A 20,422-nucleotide genomic window follows, 5' to 3' on the forward strand; every position below is an offset into this window, starting at 1 on the left:
TGACACACAGTAGGTGCCAAATAGTCACTGAGCGGTACAAATGTTTGTTGGTTGTGTCTGGAACCCCTGTAGAGTGCACCAGTGCCTTCTATGATGACGATGCTGCCTGCTCCCATGAGCTGGGCGGGCGAGCCTGGGCTAACTACAGCTGTTAAACTCATTAGCTCATTTCATTGGCTCAGTTCCATGAGGCTGATACTAATGTCTCAGACCACATAAGCATGAGCATGGAAGTCCCATCCCAAATGGCGGATCAGCCTGCCTGAGTGGCCAAGCTGGGAATGGGACCGTGAAGTTTCCGTCAGCGTGGGTAAGTGCTGCTTAAGGGCAGGAGGAGCAGGGGGCCAGGAGCCGGAGGTTAACTCCGAAGTAGCTCTGTGACTTTCAGCAAGTCCTTTGGCCTCTCTGAGTCTGCTTCCTCTCGTACAAAACCAGGACATTCATGTCTGTCTTCAGATCTTTAGTGGGATCAAAGGAACTGAAGGGTGTAATCATCACTGCCCCACCATGCACCCCAACTTCTTCCAGGGGCGGGGCTAAAAAGGACGGTGGGAAACATATGAGAAGGAAAAGGGTACATCAGCCGAGGACAGTGCTGGGCTTGGCCCCAGCTGAAGGAGAAGGGCAGCCTGGGAAGTCACCTCTGGCCCTCCTCCCGTCAGCCTTCCTGGCTGACAGCTGCTGGGGCTTTGGGGCCAAGAGCCACAGGCTGCAGAGGAGGAGGCAGCGCTAGTGGGCTGGGGTTATCTCAGTCCTCACGCAGCCACTGCCCAAGTCCCAGGGGCCTAGCTGGGTCCGCTGGCCGGGATACCAGGCCCGCTGCCCCATCCACCCCCAGCCCTTCACCCAATTCTGGGGGAGCCTGGCAGAGGGTGGAGGCCTGGAGCAAAGGTCTGTGAGTGGAACGTGGGCTGGGGGCCCTACTGGCTTTTCTGCCCACAGTCCCCCTTGTCCTTTGTGGGCACCTCTGTGGGGTCCTTCTTAAAGACTATGAACTCGGCCCACCTCAGGCCCCACTCCGATCTCCACTCCTAGCTAGCCTCCCTCCCTCCTCTGAACCCTTACACACCCATAATTAACACTGACCATATTTTCCAAGGCAAAAACCCAAGAAATTGTAGAACAAAGGCTTTCTGGGCTACTTCCGGGTACCAGAGGCGGGTTGGGAAATGTAGTTTGGTCTCAGAGGTACTCAAATTACTGCAGCATGTTAATAGTTCTAGGGAAAGGTTAACCCATTAATTACGCTCTCTTAACAAATCAAAGCCATCTTAGAGAGTGCGCAAAGGCCACGTGTCCCTCTCCACCACTGGGCACTAAACTGGTAGCTTTCTAGCTGTGTGGCTCTGGGCAACTAACTTGACCTCTCTGAGCCTCTGAAAACAAGGAGCCTACTAGAAAACAAGAAGCCTCACCTAGTTCAAGAGAAGTGCTTTGCCTCCAGCAACTTTGTCACTTCCTCCTCTCTCTTCCTTCCCACCCCTCCCCTTCCTCAAACCCACCAAGAGTGTGTTCTCCAGAACTTCCAGGAAATTCCTGTCACTAAGACTCAAGAGAAACACGTGGCCACAGAAAGCTCTAGAGTATCCCCAGAACTTGGGCCACCAGGGAGGGAAAGGACCACCTGAGCAGACACCCTTCACTCATCAGAAGGGGCAAGAGCATGGTTACTGTGACCAGCAAAGGTTGAAAGGCCTGTTCAAATCCCATCTCAACACCGCTGGCTGCTAGGGACACAATACCTGAGCCCAGTTTTCTTACTTCTTCAAAAGCCCATGGCGGCGGCCCAGGGCAAAGCTGGGTACAAGGAGAGGAAGATGTGATGGGGAAAGATGACCCAGGATCCTTGCCTCCTGGCCACTAACACAATACCTATCACCTTCCCTAGTCACGGCTTGGGGACAGGGACTTGGGGGACAGGGACTCCCCAAGGCCAGGATAAAAGACCATGCAAATGAGGGTTCTGAGAATAGCAGGGACTAGGGCTGGGGGTGAGGGTGAAATGGGCCCTGAGAATCCCCACCCCTAGACCTCAATTTCTGGGACTCTAAGTGTTCCCTCTAGCATGTCGTCAAGCTAGACAAGCCTTAGACAGGCCAGCCCAGGAGAAGGACCGGTAAGAGTGGCTAGCAAGCAAGGGGTGCCCGTCCTTGGCAGGGAGAGCTGCATTACCAGGGACTCCGGTTACCGGAAATACTAAATCTCCCTGCTGCCTGTCACCTCTGACTAGGAATGTCTGCTGCTGGGAGAGGAAGCGCCCTTTCCACCTGCCCCTAGACCTGGGTCCACTCTCTGCTCCCTGCCCTAGCCTTGAGGCCACAGGGCAACAGTTACTCCAAGTCAGTAAGTCCTGCTGTAACCAACCAATTCCAAGAGAGAGGGCAGGAAGGGGGATCCTGAACCTAGTCTGTCAGAAACAGTGGATTCTGAGGCCCCAGTTTGGGGTGAAGGCCCTGATTTATTAACACAAAACACAGGGACAACACAGTATAAGTTCCAGGGTTGGCCCAAGCTCCCAAGCTCTGTAACTTTACCAGGTAGATGACTGTAAGGAAGTCCCTGCACGGCTTTCCACCATCCATTGGATATAGAGGTTCCCAAGAGCCCCTGCTGGGATCTCTGTTTAATTCTTGGAGATGAGCTTTTAGAGCACACAGGGCTAGGCACTCAGGCCAGTGAGCCAGCATGCAGAGGAAACAGAAAGGTGACTTGGGCAGAGGAGCAGCACATGACTCAGCCGTCAGGGAGCCGATACTAGCTGCAGTGAGAGAGCATAAATTAATAGCCTAAAATGTGTCTGTCAAACGTCAAAAGAAGAAAACAGGGGGAGGGGGGCAGGGAGTAGCTGGGTATATGCCCGAAAGGGAGGGCCACAGGAGGAATGAAGGAATGGGTGCCTGTGATAGGAAGAGGAGCATGGCAGAACAGGACCTCTGTCAGCCCAAGGCAGAAGGAGTCTAAGAATGCTCTGGAAAGTGTTAGCGGGCGGGTCTCCTACGTGTACAGCTGCCCTGGGAGCTGGGGTTCTTACCACCCCTCATTCTCCTGAGAACACGGAGGAGCCAGGATTCTACCTCCTCCCCAGGGAAGCGCTCAGGTGCCCCTGTCCTCAGATCTCTGGCAGGGAGGAACAGAATGGGTGAAAAGTGCAGAAGGCAATGGGGTCAGATCTCTGATTTCTGCCCAGGCCAGCCTGGGGCTCTGAGAACTCGTCTCTTCTTGTCAAGCCTCACGTCCTCCCTCCTCATGGACCAGCACATCTGGTCCTTTTATCTCCTGTGGGATGAAGGAGAAGCTAGATGAGGGGGGAAAAGATGAGGGACTGGACCTCAGCTTTCCCATTAACCTCGGCCAATGCCCCTCCCTGACAGGCATAGGTGTAGAGTGCAGACCACGCCCACCTGAACTGCCTAGGGTGGTCTCCAGCCTGCTTCCTAAAGGTCCACAAGCCTGCCTATGCCTGCCTGGGCCTTGTCCCCACTCATCACCCAGGACCCAGCCACAGCTGGCAGACATGCCCCTCAGCTGCAGGACACAGGGCAAGCCTAGCTCCCCATGCTGCTACGGAGCAGCCTTTGTTACCAGGGTGTTAGAGCTGACTGGCCCTCGTGGGCACCAGGCCAGCTCAAGGCCTGGCCAAGTGTGAACGGCAAGCTTGGCGCCCAGGTCCAGGAGCACTGGAGCGGGCAGGATGCCCACTGCCCCCGTCACAACAGACCATCGTCTCCACCCCACTGAGGGGCCCAGGCAGCAGGCGCCCTGCTGCAGAAGCATATCTCCCTCCCCCACTGGGAACCAGTAGTGGGAATCTGGAGGCTAGTGACAGTGACCAAACAGGGAGGCCAGCAGAGCCAGGCTCAAGGAAGTGGAGTGGAGAGTCAAGAGGTGGTGCCAGATGGTCACAGATTTGTTGCCATTATGATGACATACCAAAGGGGAGGATGAAGGGACCCTACAGTAAAGACACTAGGTTTGGCCCAGCATGGCAAGGACAGTCTAAAGTGGCTCCACTGAGGCCTGGATAGCACCAGATGGGACAGAGGAGCAGTGACGATGACGCGGGCAGCGCCTAGATGAAGACGCACAGTATTTTCCGGAACACACCAGACAGCTTTTTGCCAACATGGCAGGGTCCTGCTCCTGAACCGTCCAGTTCAGGGGCCACTTAACCACATTTGACTGCTGAGGACGTGTCACCAAGCACGTGAACGGAGACCATATACTTCAGAATCTTTAACGTTCTTTTACTAAGTCTCATTTTTAAACAGTCATGTATGGCTCTGGGCTACCACAGCAGACAACTGCCTACAGCACCATCACCATGCCCAGAGCGAGCCAAGCCTGCAGAAGCAGCCTCCATCCACAGAGTGGATGGGAGTGCGTGCCTGGCCCCAACCCAGTGCTCCCCACCCAGGGTTATTGTCAGCGGCACCGGGCAAGTCTAACGGAAATCATACATGCTCGGGAGATAAGGCCACCTCGTTAATCAAGATATCAAGTCCCTTTGCTTTCCATCCCAGTTCTGCCAGCCACAAGGGTTATCACACACAGACCAGAAGTTCTGGCGGCCATTTATAAAAGGACTTTGATTCTTCTGACATGAAGAAAGGGCAGAGAGAGATGATGGAATATCCCAGCTGGTGAGAGTCCAAATCCCCGTGGGCATAGGGACTTTTTTTCTTGCAAGAACACGGAGTTGTGTGTCCTTCTGCATCACCCTAGATCCCATGTGGGCCACAAAACTGGATGGTACCTACTCTGAGGAATATAGGGCCCCTGGGCCTTTATGTATATGGTTCCATATGGGATGCTGTATCCCCCACTCAATATGCCCACCACCCAAGGCCAGCTTAGCTGCAGCCTCTACTTTGAGATCTCTGACACCTTTCTGTCTTACACATCTCTAGGCCTTCATTTATACCTTACAGCAAGAGAGACTGGATCCTAATTACAGTCATTTGAGTTGCTCTTTTTTGGAGCCAAAGCCCTTTGGAAAGCAGGTTTGTTTGTTTGTTGTTTTAATTCATTACACATATGCATGCATATGTATATATGTGTGTGTATGTACAATATTTACTTTTTTTTTTTTAAACAGGCTTTCTCCGTGTAGCCCGGGCTGTCCTGGAATTCGCTCTGTAGACCAGGCTAGCCTTGAACTCAGAGATCCACCTGCCTCTGCCTCCTGAGTGCTGGGATTAAAGGCGTGACCCACCACCACTTGGCTTTATATAATGTGTTTACAATGCATTTATTTACTGTGCGTGTGCATGTGTTTGTGTATGAGTGCATGCTATGACAGGCTTGTGGAAGTCAGAGGACAGCTTTCAGGAGATGGTTCTTTCTTTCCACCATGTGGGTTCTCAGGCCATGACTTGAGGCTTGGCAGTAAGTGTCCTGACCACTCAGTCACCTTGCCAGCCCCAAAACATGCATGTTTAAAATGGATACATAGGTTGCTTAGGTTTTTTTTCTTTCTTTTTCTTCTCCCCCCCCCCCAATAAGACAGGGTCTTATTATGTAGTTCAGGATGGCCTCAAACTCATTGCAATCCCAGGATTATAGGCATGCAACACTATGTCTGACTGTATACAATGCCGAAGATTGAACCCAGGGCCTCATGCATGCTAGGTAAATATTCTACCAGGAAAGCTACAGCCCCTGGGATAGAAAATCTAAATCAAGAAAAGAGGGCACCACTTGGCTACATAAATAACTGCCAGGTTGATTTCACTTTCTGAGGTGACGGATTAGACAGCACTCCCACTGTGCCTCAAATACTTTTTGCTGGGCAGACTCAGTGCGGGGGGGAGGGGCACACAGCAGTGATGGGGAGAGGGACACAGAGGTGGGGTTCATCAAGGCCCTCTCGGGCTGTCCTTCCTCCTCCTACATTCCTTTTCCTGCCTGCCTATGAGAGAAGGCGCTGTTACCACCACAGACCTCCTTTTTTGGGACAGAGGTATATACACTGGAAGTGACTCAGGGAGACACCAGATACCTGGGGAAATCAAGGCTGTGGGTGAAGGAGAGTGTCCTGTGTTGGCCTGAGTGGGAGGTGGGGGTGGGGGATCTGACTTCCCATCCCTTGAACCCCACCCCAAGGAGGGGAGGAGAGTATGGCTGGTGCCTCCCGCTCAGTTTTCACAGCCTCTGCTCATCCCTATACCACAGGGTGCTTTCCAACGTGAAACAGGGTGGCTAGCAAAGCAGGGCTTCTCCCGCCACCTTAGGAACCTTGGGGAAATTTGTCTTGGATTTAGTAGGTCTGGGCTGGGACTGAGGCGGCATTCCTGAAGATCTCCTAGGTGAGGCCCACCCTGCAGGTACACAGCCCTGCCATCACAAGGCCACAAAGGGCTCAGACTGCACTGAGCCCTCCACAAAGGGCTTCTTTCACTGGACCACAAGGGCCAGTGGCCTGCCTGGGAGCCTGAGGCTAGAGAGAGGCAGAAGCAGGATTCAAGGCCAAGACTGCCCATCCAGCCTTCCCACGCATCACACCACTGCAAACCCCACCCATATCAGGCAGCAGTCACAAGCACGGGGATGTGGAGCCCAGCCCTCAACCCTGCTCCTCACCAGGCCAGCCCAAAGAGTCCCCCACCCCAGTTGTGGTTTCCAGCTGGTTCCTCTCCATCACTTATGTAAAGAGCACCGAACTGCTCTGCTCTAAACTGTCATTTTCTGCAGAGTGACCCGCCTCCCCTCTTGCTATCCCGGCAGCCTAGGTGACCAGGCTCACACATTCCTCCTGAAGCAACATTGCCTAATTTAACCAGAGCCCCTGCTCCCCGGGGCTCTCAAAATAGCAGTTGCCAGAATGGGGGAATGCCCTAATGGCCCTAGAATAAATAGTCCGCCCCTCCTCCAGCCCCAGGGACCCAGTCCAGGAGCAAGCACGCTGGAGGACTGAAGGAGGCTCCAGCCCTACTCCTACCTGGTCCTCCATCTTCCCCTTTTTTGAAAGGAAATCTCATGTCTCATGTCGCCCAGGCTAGCCTGACTTTCTATATAGCTGAGGATGATGTTAAATTTATAATCCTCCTGCCTCCACCTCCCTTCAGCACCGGCCAGGGCAAGGAAGGAATCTGGGGAGTGAGGGGGGGGGAGTGTGAGGGAGGGGATTAAGGAGAGAGGAGGGACATCTGAAGCTGTGAGAGATTACAATGAGAGTGCCAAGACTGCAGGCATACACCACCATGCCCTGCTTAGGCAGCTCCGGGGATTGAACTCAGCGCTCTGTGTATACTTGGCAAACACTCTACAAACTGAGCCACGTCTCAGCCCTCACCTGCCCTTTTCAAGCATGCTCCTGGGATGTCCCCATTGTCCCTCCTACTCCTAAGCCCTCTCGTGCACAGTTGGCTGTTGCCCTGATTACCCCACTAGGCTTCAACTTTCACTTTCTCCTTAAATGTAAGCCCTGCTACAGACAGTAGTTGCACAGCTATTAATTATGGCCCAAACACTTCCGGCACAAGGCGGGCTAGCACTCCCCTTTTGGGAGATAAGAAGGTATTCTCTCCTTACCCAAGGTCACACAGCCCAGAACAGGCAGGTGGGTGAGGGGAGCCAAGTCTCCCTGTCCCAAACCTCCCCCAGAGAAACCCCTGTAGGGGCCTCTGTGGAGCCTGTTAGAGTTTCAGTGTTGGAAGGAGCCTTCTTGCCTGGTGTATGTGAACACAGACAACAACCACAATTCACCCTGATATTATGGCTCCAAGCTCCCAGGAGCACAGGCTGTGACTCAGAATCCCCTGCACCCCAGGGTCCCGGATCAGGACTGCCACATTAAAGAGAGGAACGCCCAGACTGCAGACGTAGTGGTTAGGGAGCCGGGAGGACTGGCACTCCACTGGAGCCTCAAGTGATCATTAACCCAGCAGAACGGGGTATAAAAAGAGAGGCAGATCTTGCAGCAAGCATGGTGTGGCCAGTCCCTCCCTGTCTGCCTCTTGGACATGCTGCAGCTGCACAACTAGGTCAGTGAGGCCTGGAGCACCAGGTCACCAGGCAACTCATGGTTTACCTGTGGTCCATCACCAGGCCAGTGGGCGGGGCTAGCAGGTGCCTGGAGGGTACTAACAAAAAAATCTCTTAGCAAGGACTGACCTACAGCTTGAAGCTTCCCCAAAGTGATGGAATGCAAACTGCAGTTCTTGTAGGACAAGGGGCAATCTTAAAGTGAAACAAGAAAAGCATAAAGCAACAGCTCCTGCTGGGTGTGAAAGCTTTGTTCTGGCTGACGGTGATTTATATGGCCTCTAGTCTTCAAAAATCCACCCTGCAAAATAGTTATTACCATGTCTACCTGACGGAGGAGGCCCAGAGAGGCTAATCTATTAGCCCAAGGGCACCAAATTAGAGCCAGGTGGGAACGCAGTATCAAGTCTGATTTTTCCATGACACAGCCTCAAAGTGCAACACGCAGAACTTGGGGTCAGGGAAGCTAACAGGCTGCTGTAAAGGGTCCTTGGGGCTCTTTTCTGGACTTCTGGACCGTGTGGAGTACTTCTGCCTGACTACTTTCCTATTTCTGGTTTAAGTGACCTAGTCTTAGACCCTGCCCAAGCTCGAGAGGGGCTGAGACAGCAGAACAGGGGTGAGCTGCTGGAGAGGGCACACCTTAGCTGCCAGGTACAGGTGGCTTCTGGAGCTTCTAGCATCTGCCAGGGCAGGAAGGGGCCCTTATGGGGGGGGCTGCAGAGGTGGGTCTCATGGAGGGTGGGGGACTGTGGAGATTGGGGGAGAGCACCAGGACATAGGAAACTGTGAGAGTCAGGAGTGTGGCAAGCAGAAGGGTGGGACCCCTCCCCCACCCCATCCCCTGGGAGGCCAGGTCCTCTGGTCTGGAGAATTCCCTCCAACTGCTCAGGTGAAACAGAGGTGAGGCCCAGGCAGCTTTCAGGCTTTGATCTTATCACAAAAATTCCTATCCCAGTGTCCTGGTTCCCTCCCCTTACTGGGCCCGCTTAACCCTTTCCTGGCATTTCCACACCTCAGTTCTAGGCTTGAACTGACCTCTGCCTCATCCAGGAAAATGGAGAGAAAGGGAAGGGTGCTGAAGACTCCAACCTCCCCTTCCTTCCTTCCTTCTTTTAAAGACAGGGTCTCATCAAGCCCAGGCTGTCTTTGGATTCCCTAATATTCCTGCATCCACCTCTAAGTACTGGTACAGGCCTGTGCCACCATTCCCAGCTGTTGTCCAGGTGGGCCAGAAGCCTGACATCCTCCTGCCTCAGCCACCTAGCCTCCTTCATTACTGGGCCTTAACCCAACCTGAGGTCTGACGGTCACTTCCCATCACCCTAAAAGGAAATGCCCAGACTCTGTATAAATCGCTCCTTTGTTCTTCAAGTCCTGTCCTGAGACTCACAGTGAAGCCGGCTCCCATCCCTCCCCAAGGATCTTCTCCTCTGTTCTAGCAATCCCAGGGTCCACCCCCACCTCCACCCCCCACAGCTCACTGGAATAGACTAGCAGGGAGAGAGGAGGAAAGAGGAGCTGAGGCATCCTGGAGAGACTCTAGACTCCTCTAGGCCTTCTCCTGGCAGCATCCTCTCTCTGACCCCCTCCCCAGCAGACTGGTGGCTCCTTTTAGCCATGTGTCAGACCTGGCAGAGAGGCCACTTTATGGAGTTTTGTAGATTGAATGAATGGATGAGTGAATGAATGAATGAGTGGCCCAATTTCGCATCTAGAGATTAGGTTCCCAGAATCTAAGGTTTGCCCTGAGCCTCACATGCTGCTGGGACTCTTGAGGCTCTTAATCTGCCAGATACAACAGTGACCTTGGCTGTTTGTCAGTATCAGGGACCCACAGGACACAGAGATCAGGAGTCAGATCACCTCAGGACCCCGACAAAAAAGGTTCAAGGATGTGTAAGGGCACACAGAACTGTCCCAGACCCGCATTTGTTTCTGGGCTCAGCACTTAGGGGCTGGTAGCACCAAGGAAGGAGGATATGACAGAGGTGATGGCCAGGAGGATATTCCAAGGGACCACCTAGGGCTGGAGAACATTTTACCACTTACTCCTGGAGCAAGAAACTTGTAGCCCATTGGGAGAACAGGGAAATGGAGTCTCAGCAAAGAGAATGAGGTGTGGCTGTGGCCAAGAACGGACCAGGCCTTGACCTCGTGCCTAGTTGTCTGGCTAGGTAGGTGGGGGAGGGGTGCTGAGGTAGATGTCACCCTCAGCTATCTTGGGGACTTCCTCTCATTCTTTCCTCAGCTTTAACTGCTCCCGCAGCAGGCAAGAAAAGTCCTTCCTTCCAGTTCCTGCACATCCAATACAATAGGGACAATAGGATCTAGGCTGAGGGGGCTGTGGTGGCTGGGAGCTCTGTCTGATGCTTCCTCTTCCCTAAGCATATCCAAACCCACCCTGCTTTCAGGGCCACTTCCTCCAGGAAGCTGATCCTCACAACAGGAGCCAAACTGGTCTCTTCTCACCCACCAGCCAGTCAGCTTACTATGAATGATTAGCTTCTGAGCTAGGCCATACTGGGCCATACTGAGGCTCATGGGTCTTGCCTCTCCCAGGCCAAAGGCTCCTGCAGAGCAGGAACGCAGCCTCCAACTCCTCCTTCCAGGAGGTGGTGATGCTAGCCTTACCTCTGGCTCTGGGCTCTTGGGCAGGTCACTGTTTTCGGAGCTACTCCCCAGCAGGAAATATGGTATGCTACTAACTATGTTCAGTGAATGACTGAATAAATGAATGTATAAACAGATGGCCTGGGTGTTTAAATGACAGTTTGGAACTCCTCTGTAGATCCTGTGTGTACATGGTATATCACTCAATCTCTCTGTACTGAGGCCACATAGGCTGGCTGTACCCATTAGTTGCAAGAAGCCCAGTGGGGAGCTTGGGCCTGGCTAAGAAGCATGCAGGTGAGGACCACACGTCTTTCCCTGGGGAACATTACCAGGGTTAAGATAGAAGTCCAGGGGAAAGATAACCAAATCTGAGAAGCAGGAGCCGGCTAGACCCATGTGGCAGGACCCCGACATACAAGACAAACCTTGCTCAGATGCTTGCCAAGACAAACCTGCTCCTGTAATCCCTTCTAGAACTACTAAGCTTGACCCACCGAGGAAAGGATGAAAACTATGGGGTCGGATAACCTGGGTTCCACACCCAGGGTGCTGCAGCCTGGATAGGTGCTGGGCCACTCTATGTCTCAGTTTGCCCCATTGAGATAGAACAAGGCCCACAGACAGTAGGTAGGGAGGGCTGAATGAGACGAAAGCCATAAAGACAAGGCCCTGTGCCACGCTGCCTCTCAAGGGAGACAGCTTTAATCAAGAAGGCGTGAACATTACCAAACGGAGGCTAGTGATCTAGGCAACCAGGAGATCCTAGATCAGAGAAGGGACCAACCCATCTTCAGGGAACTCCGGGTCTCTGTCCTTCTGGCCCCAGGCTCACAGGAAGGCAGAAGGCAAAAGTGGGTGGTGAGCTGTGAAAGTGACAGAGGCCACTGGGGCTTGGATTTATGAAGCCACAGTCTCAACGCACCCATCCAGCAGGGCTCCAACGAGAGGCATGATCCCAGTTCCCAACTATTTGAAAACTGGAATTGCCAAACATGGACAGGGATGAGTCAGCGGTTAGGAGGGGCTGCCAGGAGGTGGGGGCTGGGCTGGCTCCTTTATGGGAGAGGTGGGCTGGGAAGGGGCCAGAGGCAGCTGGGAATTCCCAGACTAGCCCTAGATGAAGCATCTGTGGAGGTCACCCCGGGCCACCTCTGAAGGCCTCCCCTTGCCAAGCCCCTGGCAGCCTCCCCTTCCCAGCAACCAGAAGTTGAGGGAGCTGGGAAAGATGTCAAGAGTTAAAAATGAAATACCTGGGTGTGACCCACCCTGGTAGGCAGAGAGGGCTGTCTGCTTCAAACCTCGCCCAAGGGGCAAGATCATGCACCCCTGAGTCCCTCTTTCTCCCTAATCCCACTGACTCTGAGAGCCTACAAGTGTAGGTTCAAAGCTGTGTGGTGCTCCTGTCATGGAAAAAAATGGTTGTGCTACAGCCTTGTTCTATGCTCCCTGGGCAAGGTTCTGCATTCTCCAGGCTAAGCATGAAAGCCAGGGATTGTGCTGGGATAGGGTCCCAGGACACCCCCTCTCCTGTTCCTCTAAAGATGCTCAAACATCCTCTCTGCACCCATGGGAGCCATTTGGCCACACCTTCTGTTGCTCAGAGCCTACGGACTGCACACAGCTGGGAAGGGGACGGATTTATCTAGAAGCCCCAGCCTTTCCCAAGCCACACCCTGGGGTGTGACCCCCCCATTCTTTTCCCCCTCCAGGAAGGAGCAGTCAGGGTAGAGGGTGGACTCTGTCCTGCAGCTGTGGCCTCAGCTTGGGGCAGTGACAGACCGAGCACAGTTGTAATCGGGGCTTGAGAAAGGAAGAAGAAACCATGACTTCAACAAGCCCCGGGTCCTTCCCACCCCCTGGTTCAGAGGAACAGGACATGCCACAGGCACTAGGAATCCTACATCAAACAGCATGCTGGTCTTACAAGGGGTAAGAACAAGCCTAGCAGCCGCTGGCTATCCAACACATACCATATTCCAAGTATATCCATCTGGTCAACCCCTAACCACCACAAAACAGACATTGCTTATTTCAAAACTGACCCAAGGGTCAGAGAGATTCAGCAACTCGGTGTAAGGTCATACAGCCAGCCAGGGATAAGCTACAGAATCAAAAGCAGCCTCTTCTGAGCTTACTCCTTACCCTGTACCACACACCCAGAGGAAGAAATTTCAGTGAGGACACAGACAAGGAAAAGATGGTAGACCGGTTATCATAGTGTATCCCACACCCTCCAGGCCTCAACACAGAGCAATGGGAAGCTGGTTCATCTAACCAAGCCCAGGGCCCAAGGAAGACCCTTCCTGGCCCTCTATAAAGCCAAGACCTTATTCACTGGACCAGTGTCTGCCAGCTATCTGCCTAGTGCCTGGCAAACCACAACAAGGAAAGCCAAGTCCCTGACCTCACAGTGCTTCATAAATGCATTCTCCACACACAACACAAACCAGGGACTTGGCTGTGGGTTCTAAGGAATCCCTACTGGTGAGTCCCACAAACGGACACAAGTGCACTCCACTCTGACCCAGGTTACCACAAAAGCCCCAGCCTGGGCAGAAAGGGGTTCAGTGGCTGGAGAAGCCCAGTGGGTACTGGCCTTGACATTAGTCACCCCCAGCTCACACTGCCCCTCCACTACCTACCACAGTCCATCTTCCTCCATGCAGCCCCCTGTTCTCCCATGATTCCATGGCAGCTCTCTCCTTCTGGATCCTCAGGCCTGAGCCTCTGGAGCCCTCCCACGCTCCACTCTTTCTATCCCACCCAGCCCCAGTCCATCAGTTATCCCCGTGAGCCCAGCTTTCAAGATGTATTGGATATTCAACCAGTTCCCTCCATCTATGGGCCTGTTACTAGCTCCAGTCATGTCTGATCTAGGCTACAAACTCCTTGCTTTTGCTCTTGACCTTCACAGCAACCACAGCCATGCTGTTAAAACACGGAGGTTGGAGAACGAGAGAGGTGGCTCAGCAGTTAAGAGCACATGCTGCTCTTGAAGAGGACCTAAGTTTGGTTCTCTACACCCATATCCGGCAACTCACAACCACCCCGTAACTCCAGCTCCAGGGGCTGTGACACCCTCTTCTGGTCTCTCTGTTTACACAGACACATACACATGTTTATGAAAAATATACATATTTTTAAATCCACCAGGGACCCTTCAAAACCCCAGGACTTTGTTGTAGCTGAGACTGTGCCATTCCTTTGCCAGTCCTTCATCTGCATCTCACTTCCTACCCCCCAATGGTGCTGTCACACAGCTATGCCAGGCACACCCTCACCTCCAAGCCTCACACTGACCTTTTCCCCAGATATCTGCCCACCTTCACTTTTTTCCACTCTCCAGTATGTTATCAGGGCCTTTCCTACCTAACATCCACACTCTCTACAACCTTCTTTTGCTTCATTTTTCTCCTCTGAGTGTGACTGGCTTCTGCACTGGCTAAAACATGAAATACAGAAGGGTGAGAATTTGACTTCTTTTATTCTCTGCTGCAAACTTAGCATCAAGAACAGGGTCAAGTATGGAGACGATGCTCCATAAATATTTGTTAAATGAATTTTAAGTGTGATACACACCCGCCAGCAGCTGCCATTTAGAGACTGTTTACCAGTCATGCCACTGGCTCACTCACCAAGTCTAACCCACACTGTCAGCCTCTGTGTGACAAGCGTCCCTGAAAACCCAGAGCAGTAGTGAGCCCTCCTCTATGTCCCAAGGAAGAAGGCACTTCTGGTTAGTCCTAAGGATGTCGCCAATGCTCCTAGGATGCTGAAATGTCCCGGCAGCCCTGGCCCAAGAGTGCATCACAGGAAGGAGGCAAGCACGATTCTGGTGTGTCAGCTCAGACTCGAAGGCCTCACATTCCCAAGCTTCAAAGAGCCACCTTGTTCTTGGGGCTTTCATGATGGAGCCCCCCCTCCAAGGCCAGCCCCCACCCAGGCAGCCATGAGCCACACCCCTCTCTAGGCCGATATTGACACTGCCTGACGCCACCAGACTGGGTAGTGAGGCTGGCGGCTCCCCGCGAAGCGAGTTCCACGCATACTTCTGGGTTTCAGTCAGCCAGCTCCAGGCTCTGAGATCAGGAGGGGGTGGCAGGGCCAAAGAGGCCAAGCTCTGGGCTGGGGCAGGCTTACAAAAGGGCAGGGACCCTTAACCCAGCTCCCCTAGTCCTTGACAGGAGCAGGAGGGAGAGGAAGACGGCTTGGGCAGACTGTTAGAAAGCCGCTGGGGAGCTGGACCTCATTCCCTATCCTCCTCCAGCCTGGTCCTCACAGCTGGAACTGGACCAGGAGAGGAGAGAAAGGCCAGGGCTGGGAGCCCACCCATTTCATCCCAAACTCAGAAGGTCCAGAATTCAGAGGTCTGGCCTCCAAGTTGCCTCTGATTCATCATCCATATCTTTCCAAATCCCACCCACAGCTCTCACCCCAAGGCCAGGCAGTCCTCAGGCCTCTTCAAATTCATCCTAACCTCCAGACCCCGGGGAGCAGCTGAGGAACAAGCAAAGGCTCCATGCAGGTCAGTGGGGCCTAGGGGCATATAATTCCCTCATCATGAACAGCAAGCCAAGGCAGAAACCTTTCATATCCTACAGAACCGGTCCTCAGAGACTGGCCCCTAGCTTCATTCAACTGTCGGCAGGACCTCTGGGACTATTCGATGAAGAAATAAATTAACAAACCTACAAATGACTGGCCCAGATGCCAGGAGATCCAGTCATTGAGACACAGCTATCCTAAGACTGTGTCACCACTGTGCCTTGCCTGAAGTAACTCCTGTCCCACCTGGAACCAGGGTTCTTACTGATAATGACATCGGTGACAAGTTTCATTAAATTGTGGTGGTGGAGTCTGGGAGATGGTTCAGTGGGTTGAAGGGGCCTGGACACAAGCCTGAAGCCCTGAATCTGATCTCCAGGAACCACGTGGTAGGAAAGAACAGGCTTCTTACCACACATGTGTCCACCACATACTTAATACATATAATACATTTTAAGAATTTGATGGCGGCTACAGGCAGGTGGGGCTCTCTGTCCAGTGTCTGGGGAGCTTTGCCTACCTTCAGCTTGACTCTTTCATAGGCAAGTGTGCAGGTCCCCTACCCTCTCTGTGCCCCAATTTTCTCTGCTCAGGCTCTCGGGACCATACTAGTTGTCACGGCTTAGTGGCATTTCAACAAATGCCCTTATGGAGCGCTGACTATGCCAGTTGACAAAACAGGTGGCACAGTTACCAGCACTGAGCCCTGCACAAGATCAGTCATGGCCCTGTCACAGATCAGTCATGGATGGAGGGGAGACTTAGGAGGCAAACCCCTTCGCTGCTGAGGCTCTGGCTGTTGACAGTTTCTGGGAGACAGGGGGTCTCTGTCTTCAACTATGTGTCCACTGCTGAGCCCACCAGCTTCCAATGGAGAGTTCCAAGCCCGTGGTCACACACACAGCCTTGGTTAAACTCAGTAGTCACAAAACAAACAGACACGAGAGTCAGAAGGGATGGGGGCTTGGTAGACAGGGGAGATAAGAGAGAGTCGGGGTGAGAATGGCTAGTTTGTATTAGTTTGTGCGTGAAACTGTCAAAGAACAAATTTAATTAAGAATATTAATTGAAAATATTCAAAAAAAAAAAAAAAAGAAAATATTCATGCATGATAAGAAATGAATAAAAATAGAAACCAAGTAAAACAAACAAAAATCAGATAAGAGGGCCAGTGAGATGGCTCAGCAGGTAAGGGTGTTTGTGGCCAAGCCTGAGTTCAATCCCTGGCACCCACAAGATTGGAGATAACCAGTTATAACAAGTTGTCCTCTGCCCTCCACACATGCACCACTCCCACCACACACACACACACACACACAGAAAATAAATAAATATAATTTTGAAAAAAAAAACAATAACAAACAGACGGGGTCTTGTATCATGGAACTTAAACGGAACAAAGGAGATGGATAAACAAGTGAATAGATTCATGGTAGATAGTAACAAGAAGAAGAAAAAAAAAGCATCAGGGCTGAGGGTGGGGCTCGGCATGGAACATATGATTATAGGTGAGAAGCCCTGGGTTTGATTCTCAGTGCTGGGGGGGTGGCATGTAAGGATGGGGAAAGGGGTACAGGGGGATGGGAGGGGCAGGGCAGAATTATTAGGAACTAAAGGAGAGGAGGCAAAGGATCCTGTGGATTCAGAGACAAGTGTTTTAAGCTGAGGAAGAAACAGCAGACACAAAGTTCCTGAGGTAGGAGTGTGTTTGGCACCTTCAAGAGACAAAAGCCTAAACCAGGCACAGTGGCTGAAGCCTATAACCCCAGCACTCAGACAAGGAAGGCATAGGGTCAGGAGTTTGAAGCCATCCTTTAACACAGTCAGTTTGAGGCAAGCAGGCTGAGATGCATAAAACTCTGTCTAAAACATACCAAAAGAGAAAGAAACAAAGAGTGACAGAAAATAATGGAGAGACAAAAATGACCAAAAAAACAATCATATAAACAGACGCATTGTCGGAGAATTTTTAAATGTTCTCTGAAAGGAAGAAACCAGCAAAGAAAAACCCCCAAAACAGACCAGAAACCTAGTGAGTAAAGCACAAAAGAGGGGACTGGGCAGCAGAGTCCCAGAGGGAATGTGGCCTATGAGCTGTACAAGCTAGGACTCTGCTCTAGTTCTCAGTAGGAGGGGACGTGTGTGTGTGGGGTGGGGGGCGGGGGACAGCAGAAGCAATGTGAGAATTTGCTGAGACACTTCAGTGTCCCTCAGTCATCTGCAGAACTTCACCACTGTCTGGCCTGCACCCGAAGATCTTCTTCCAAACCCTGAACCTACTCACCTTCAAGCACCTTTCAAAAACCATCTCCCAGACAGGTACTCAAGCCCACATTTCCTAACTTGCCTGTGCTCATCCTGAGAACAGGCCTGGGCCAAGCAGAGCAAGGCGCAGACAACTCCCTCAGACACCCAGAGCTCAGCCTGGGAGACAGGGCTGGCAGGAACTACACCTCTGCAGTCCCGGTCTCTGCCCAGACTCTGAGGAAGGTCCTGCCGCCTAATGCACAATGCACACACTCCCTCAACCCTCAACTCTGTCTTTTCCCTCGCATGGATCTGGAACAAAGGGGGTAACCTCTGAGGGACAGCATAGACAGCTGTGTGGAGGAGAGGGCTGAGGTCACTCCAGGAAGAAGAAATTCCCCTGCTCCCACCATCAGTCTTCCCAAGGAGGCAGGAAGCAGGTATTTCAGCCACTTCCCTCTCAGCCTGGAAAACACTGTCATCACTCCTGCCACCCCTCAAGACTCCTATCAACAGTGAGGCTGGGCCCAAGAAAGGAAGGGCTAAGACTGCAGTAGGAAGAAAAGGGTCAACAGGCCAGGGCAGGCTCTGAGTCAGCCAGGCCTGGCCCCATCCTCTCCCAAGAACAGAAATTACTCCCCTGCATAACCACAGACCACTGTCCTTGCCTCCAGTGAGGCTTAGACTCTGAGGCCTGGTATAGGCTGCCCTCTCCCACTGCCTAAAATCAAACTGAAGGGCTGAAGAGATCAAGGGCAGTGGGCAAGGCCTGCTGGAACACAGGGCTGGAAACTGATCTTACTGAAACGGCACGGCCAGTGTCTCCACCCATTTCACAGATGTGGACCCCAGACTTGAAAATCTGGGACTCAAACTGGGTCTCACAGACCCTTAAAGCTCTTTGGGGGAAAGGGGGCCAACCCTGGGCTTGGGTGGATCCGAGACGACTTCCCAAGTGACTGTTGTGCAGCATCTATGATCTTATCGCTCCAGGGCTGCCTGCTCTCCCCTCTGAATGGCGGCCTAGCAGTGTGAGTCCTAGAAGGCACTGAAAGGCGTGTCCCAGCTCACCCAAACTGCCTCAGCCCTACCATGGGCGGGCACACAATAGCTGTGCGGAAAGTATATCTTCCCAATGAATGAGCCTGGGGGACTCCCAGTGACTGTCACGGAATGCTGCTCAATTAAGATTTGGTGAATGAACAAGGGGATAGGGCAATGGTGGCAGTCAGGGAATTTCAGTAGAATTCCTCAGGCCCTCAGCAAACAGTTCCACCCACCACTCCTGCCATTGTGCGGCCCATGCATGAGGGAGCTCTTCAACAGGGGGCAGAGCTGAGGGGAGGGCAGGAAAAGATAGCATTCCAGGTCTAGGTCATTGCCTGGAGGGAAGGAAAACTCAGTTTTAGGAGCCACAAGTTCAGGCCGAATGGGGAACAACCCTGCCGTACAGTGTTGGGGTGAGAGGCCAGACAGAAGATTAGAAGAAGGCCGCCTAGATGGAGGGTGGGGAGGAGAGGTGTTGTGTGGGTGCGGCAGAAACAGTGAGGGGTCAGGACTGGTGGGAGGTTAAGGAGTGACTCAGGAGGGCAGAGGTGAGAGCTAGCCAAGCAAGGACAGAGAATCAGTCACTGGGTAAACACTGGCCCAGTTGGAAAAGTCACCCTCCTGGCTCTGAGAACAGGGAATGAGGAGAGAGACTGTCTAGGAGTACCTGGGCTCTGCGGCTCACCACAGCAGGCCCAGATGTGCCCCACCCTCGTCTTCCACCCTCTGCCAGTCCACCCACTCCACCCAGCCCTCCTTGAGGTCACGCAGGTCCTCTGGGCCTCTCCTGCCAAGTGCCTTCCAGGTCTTAGGATTCCTGACTCAAGAGTTGCCTTCTCCTCCTTGTGGCCCCAGGTGAGCACAGAATAAGGGCTGAAGTGAAGGAGCGGACAGCATCCCACTTCAGAGACCCAGGAGAACGCCGGGGAAACCTAGCTCCTTTGGGGCCCACTCATAACAGGCGCTGCCCTCGGCACTCACTCCACGCAGGCCCAGCTGCCCTGAGGTGTCCCATTCTGAGTTCCCATTACCCACGTGGGACTACCTCCTAGAGGTTAAGCAGCTCTCTGCACGTCCCACGGGGACTCAGTGGAAGGCAGTGATTGATTTAGCTTACGGCTCGGAGAACTCCAGGGTCCAGGGGTGCTCCACACAAGGTTCAGTTTTGTTCCAAGTTTTTACTTATGACTGCCTGATTATAATCCCCCCCAGAGGATAGCATGGTAAAGTTCCAGCGAAGACTGACAGGGTACCCATCACCACGAAGTGCCCCTTCTGCCAAGTTGGCAGCAGAAAGGGATGCCCTTGTCCTGCCAAGTTCCCACCCTGCTAGAAGTTTCTCCTTCAGGGCCCCAGAACTGCAGGCCGGGCCATCCTCAGAGGCGACTCTGAGCCTGAACAACGTGGTCGGCGACCCTCAGGTTTCCACGCCTGCAGGAACGGCCCCTGACCTTCCACTCTGGGTCTCTGGGACGTGCCCTAGGAAAGCCCCACGCTGCAGGGTAGCGCTGGCCAGTGCCAGCCCAGGGTCCTTCGCGGGCGCGGCCGTCCCGGGCCAGAGTCCCAGCCGAGCAGCCTCCGGTGTCCCGGCCAAGTTGGCGCGCGCCCCCAGCCCTCGGCCCTCGGCCACGCACACTCACCGCGAGCAACCGCGCGTGCAGCAGCAGCCCCAGCAGCAGCGAGACCACTGCCCGCCGCCCCATGGCCCGGCCTCGTTCGCTGGCTAGCTCGGCGCCGCCCGCAGCCACCCGCTTGCTGTCCTGCCGAGTCCTTCGGACTGCTCGCCTCCCCCCCACACCCACGTCCCCGCCCTCCCGTGCACGCCCCGCCCCCGGGCCGCCGGCTCCTCCCCGAGGCAACAAGTTCAGAAGCCCTAGACCCCACCTCCAAGTCTCTAGCCACGCCTCCAACGATCAGGCTCCGCCCCCGAGCCAACCCGTCTGGATTCTCTAGGTCCCGCCCCCGTGTCTCCTGTCACGCCCCC

The 20,422-nt window shown here is 53.5% G+C and overlaps 1 protein-coding gene across 2 annotated transcripts in view; it reads right to left on the reverse strand.

Annotated features, from left to right (window-relative positions):
• The window catches only part of Hspg2 (heparan sulfate proteoglycan 2), a 97,491-nt gene extending 77,283 nt beyond the window's left edge, over positions 1-20,208 (reverse strand). For both annotated transcript variants that reach the window (XM_021630806.2, XM_021630805.2), the window contains exon 1: positions 20,079-20,208. In XM_021630806.2, coding sequence (XP_021486481.1) covers positions 20,079-20,141 — 63 coding nt within the window. In that variant the 5' untranslated portion in view covers positions 20,142-20,208. The remainder of the gene's footprint in view (positions 1-20,078) is intronic.
• Positions 20,209-20,422: the final 214 nt, after the last annotated feature.

The sequence above is a fragment of the Meriones unguiculatus genome, chromosome 3 (genome assembly GCF_030254825.1).
Source record: "Meriones unguiculatus strain TT.TT164.6M chromosome 3, Bangor_MerUng_6.1, whole genome shotgun sequence".
Lineage (NCBI taxonomy): Eukaryota > Metazoa > Chordata > Mammalia > Rodentia > Muridae > Meriones > Meriones unguiculatus.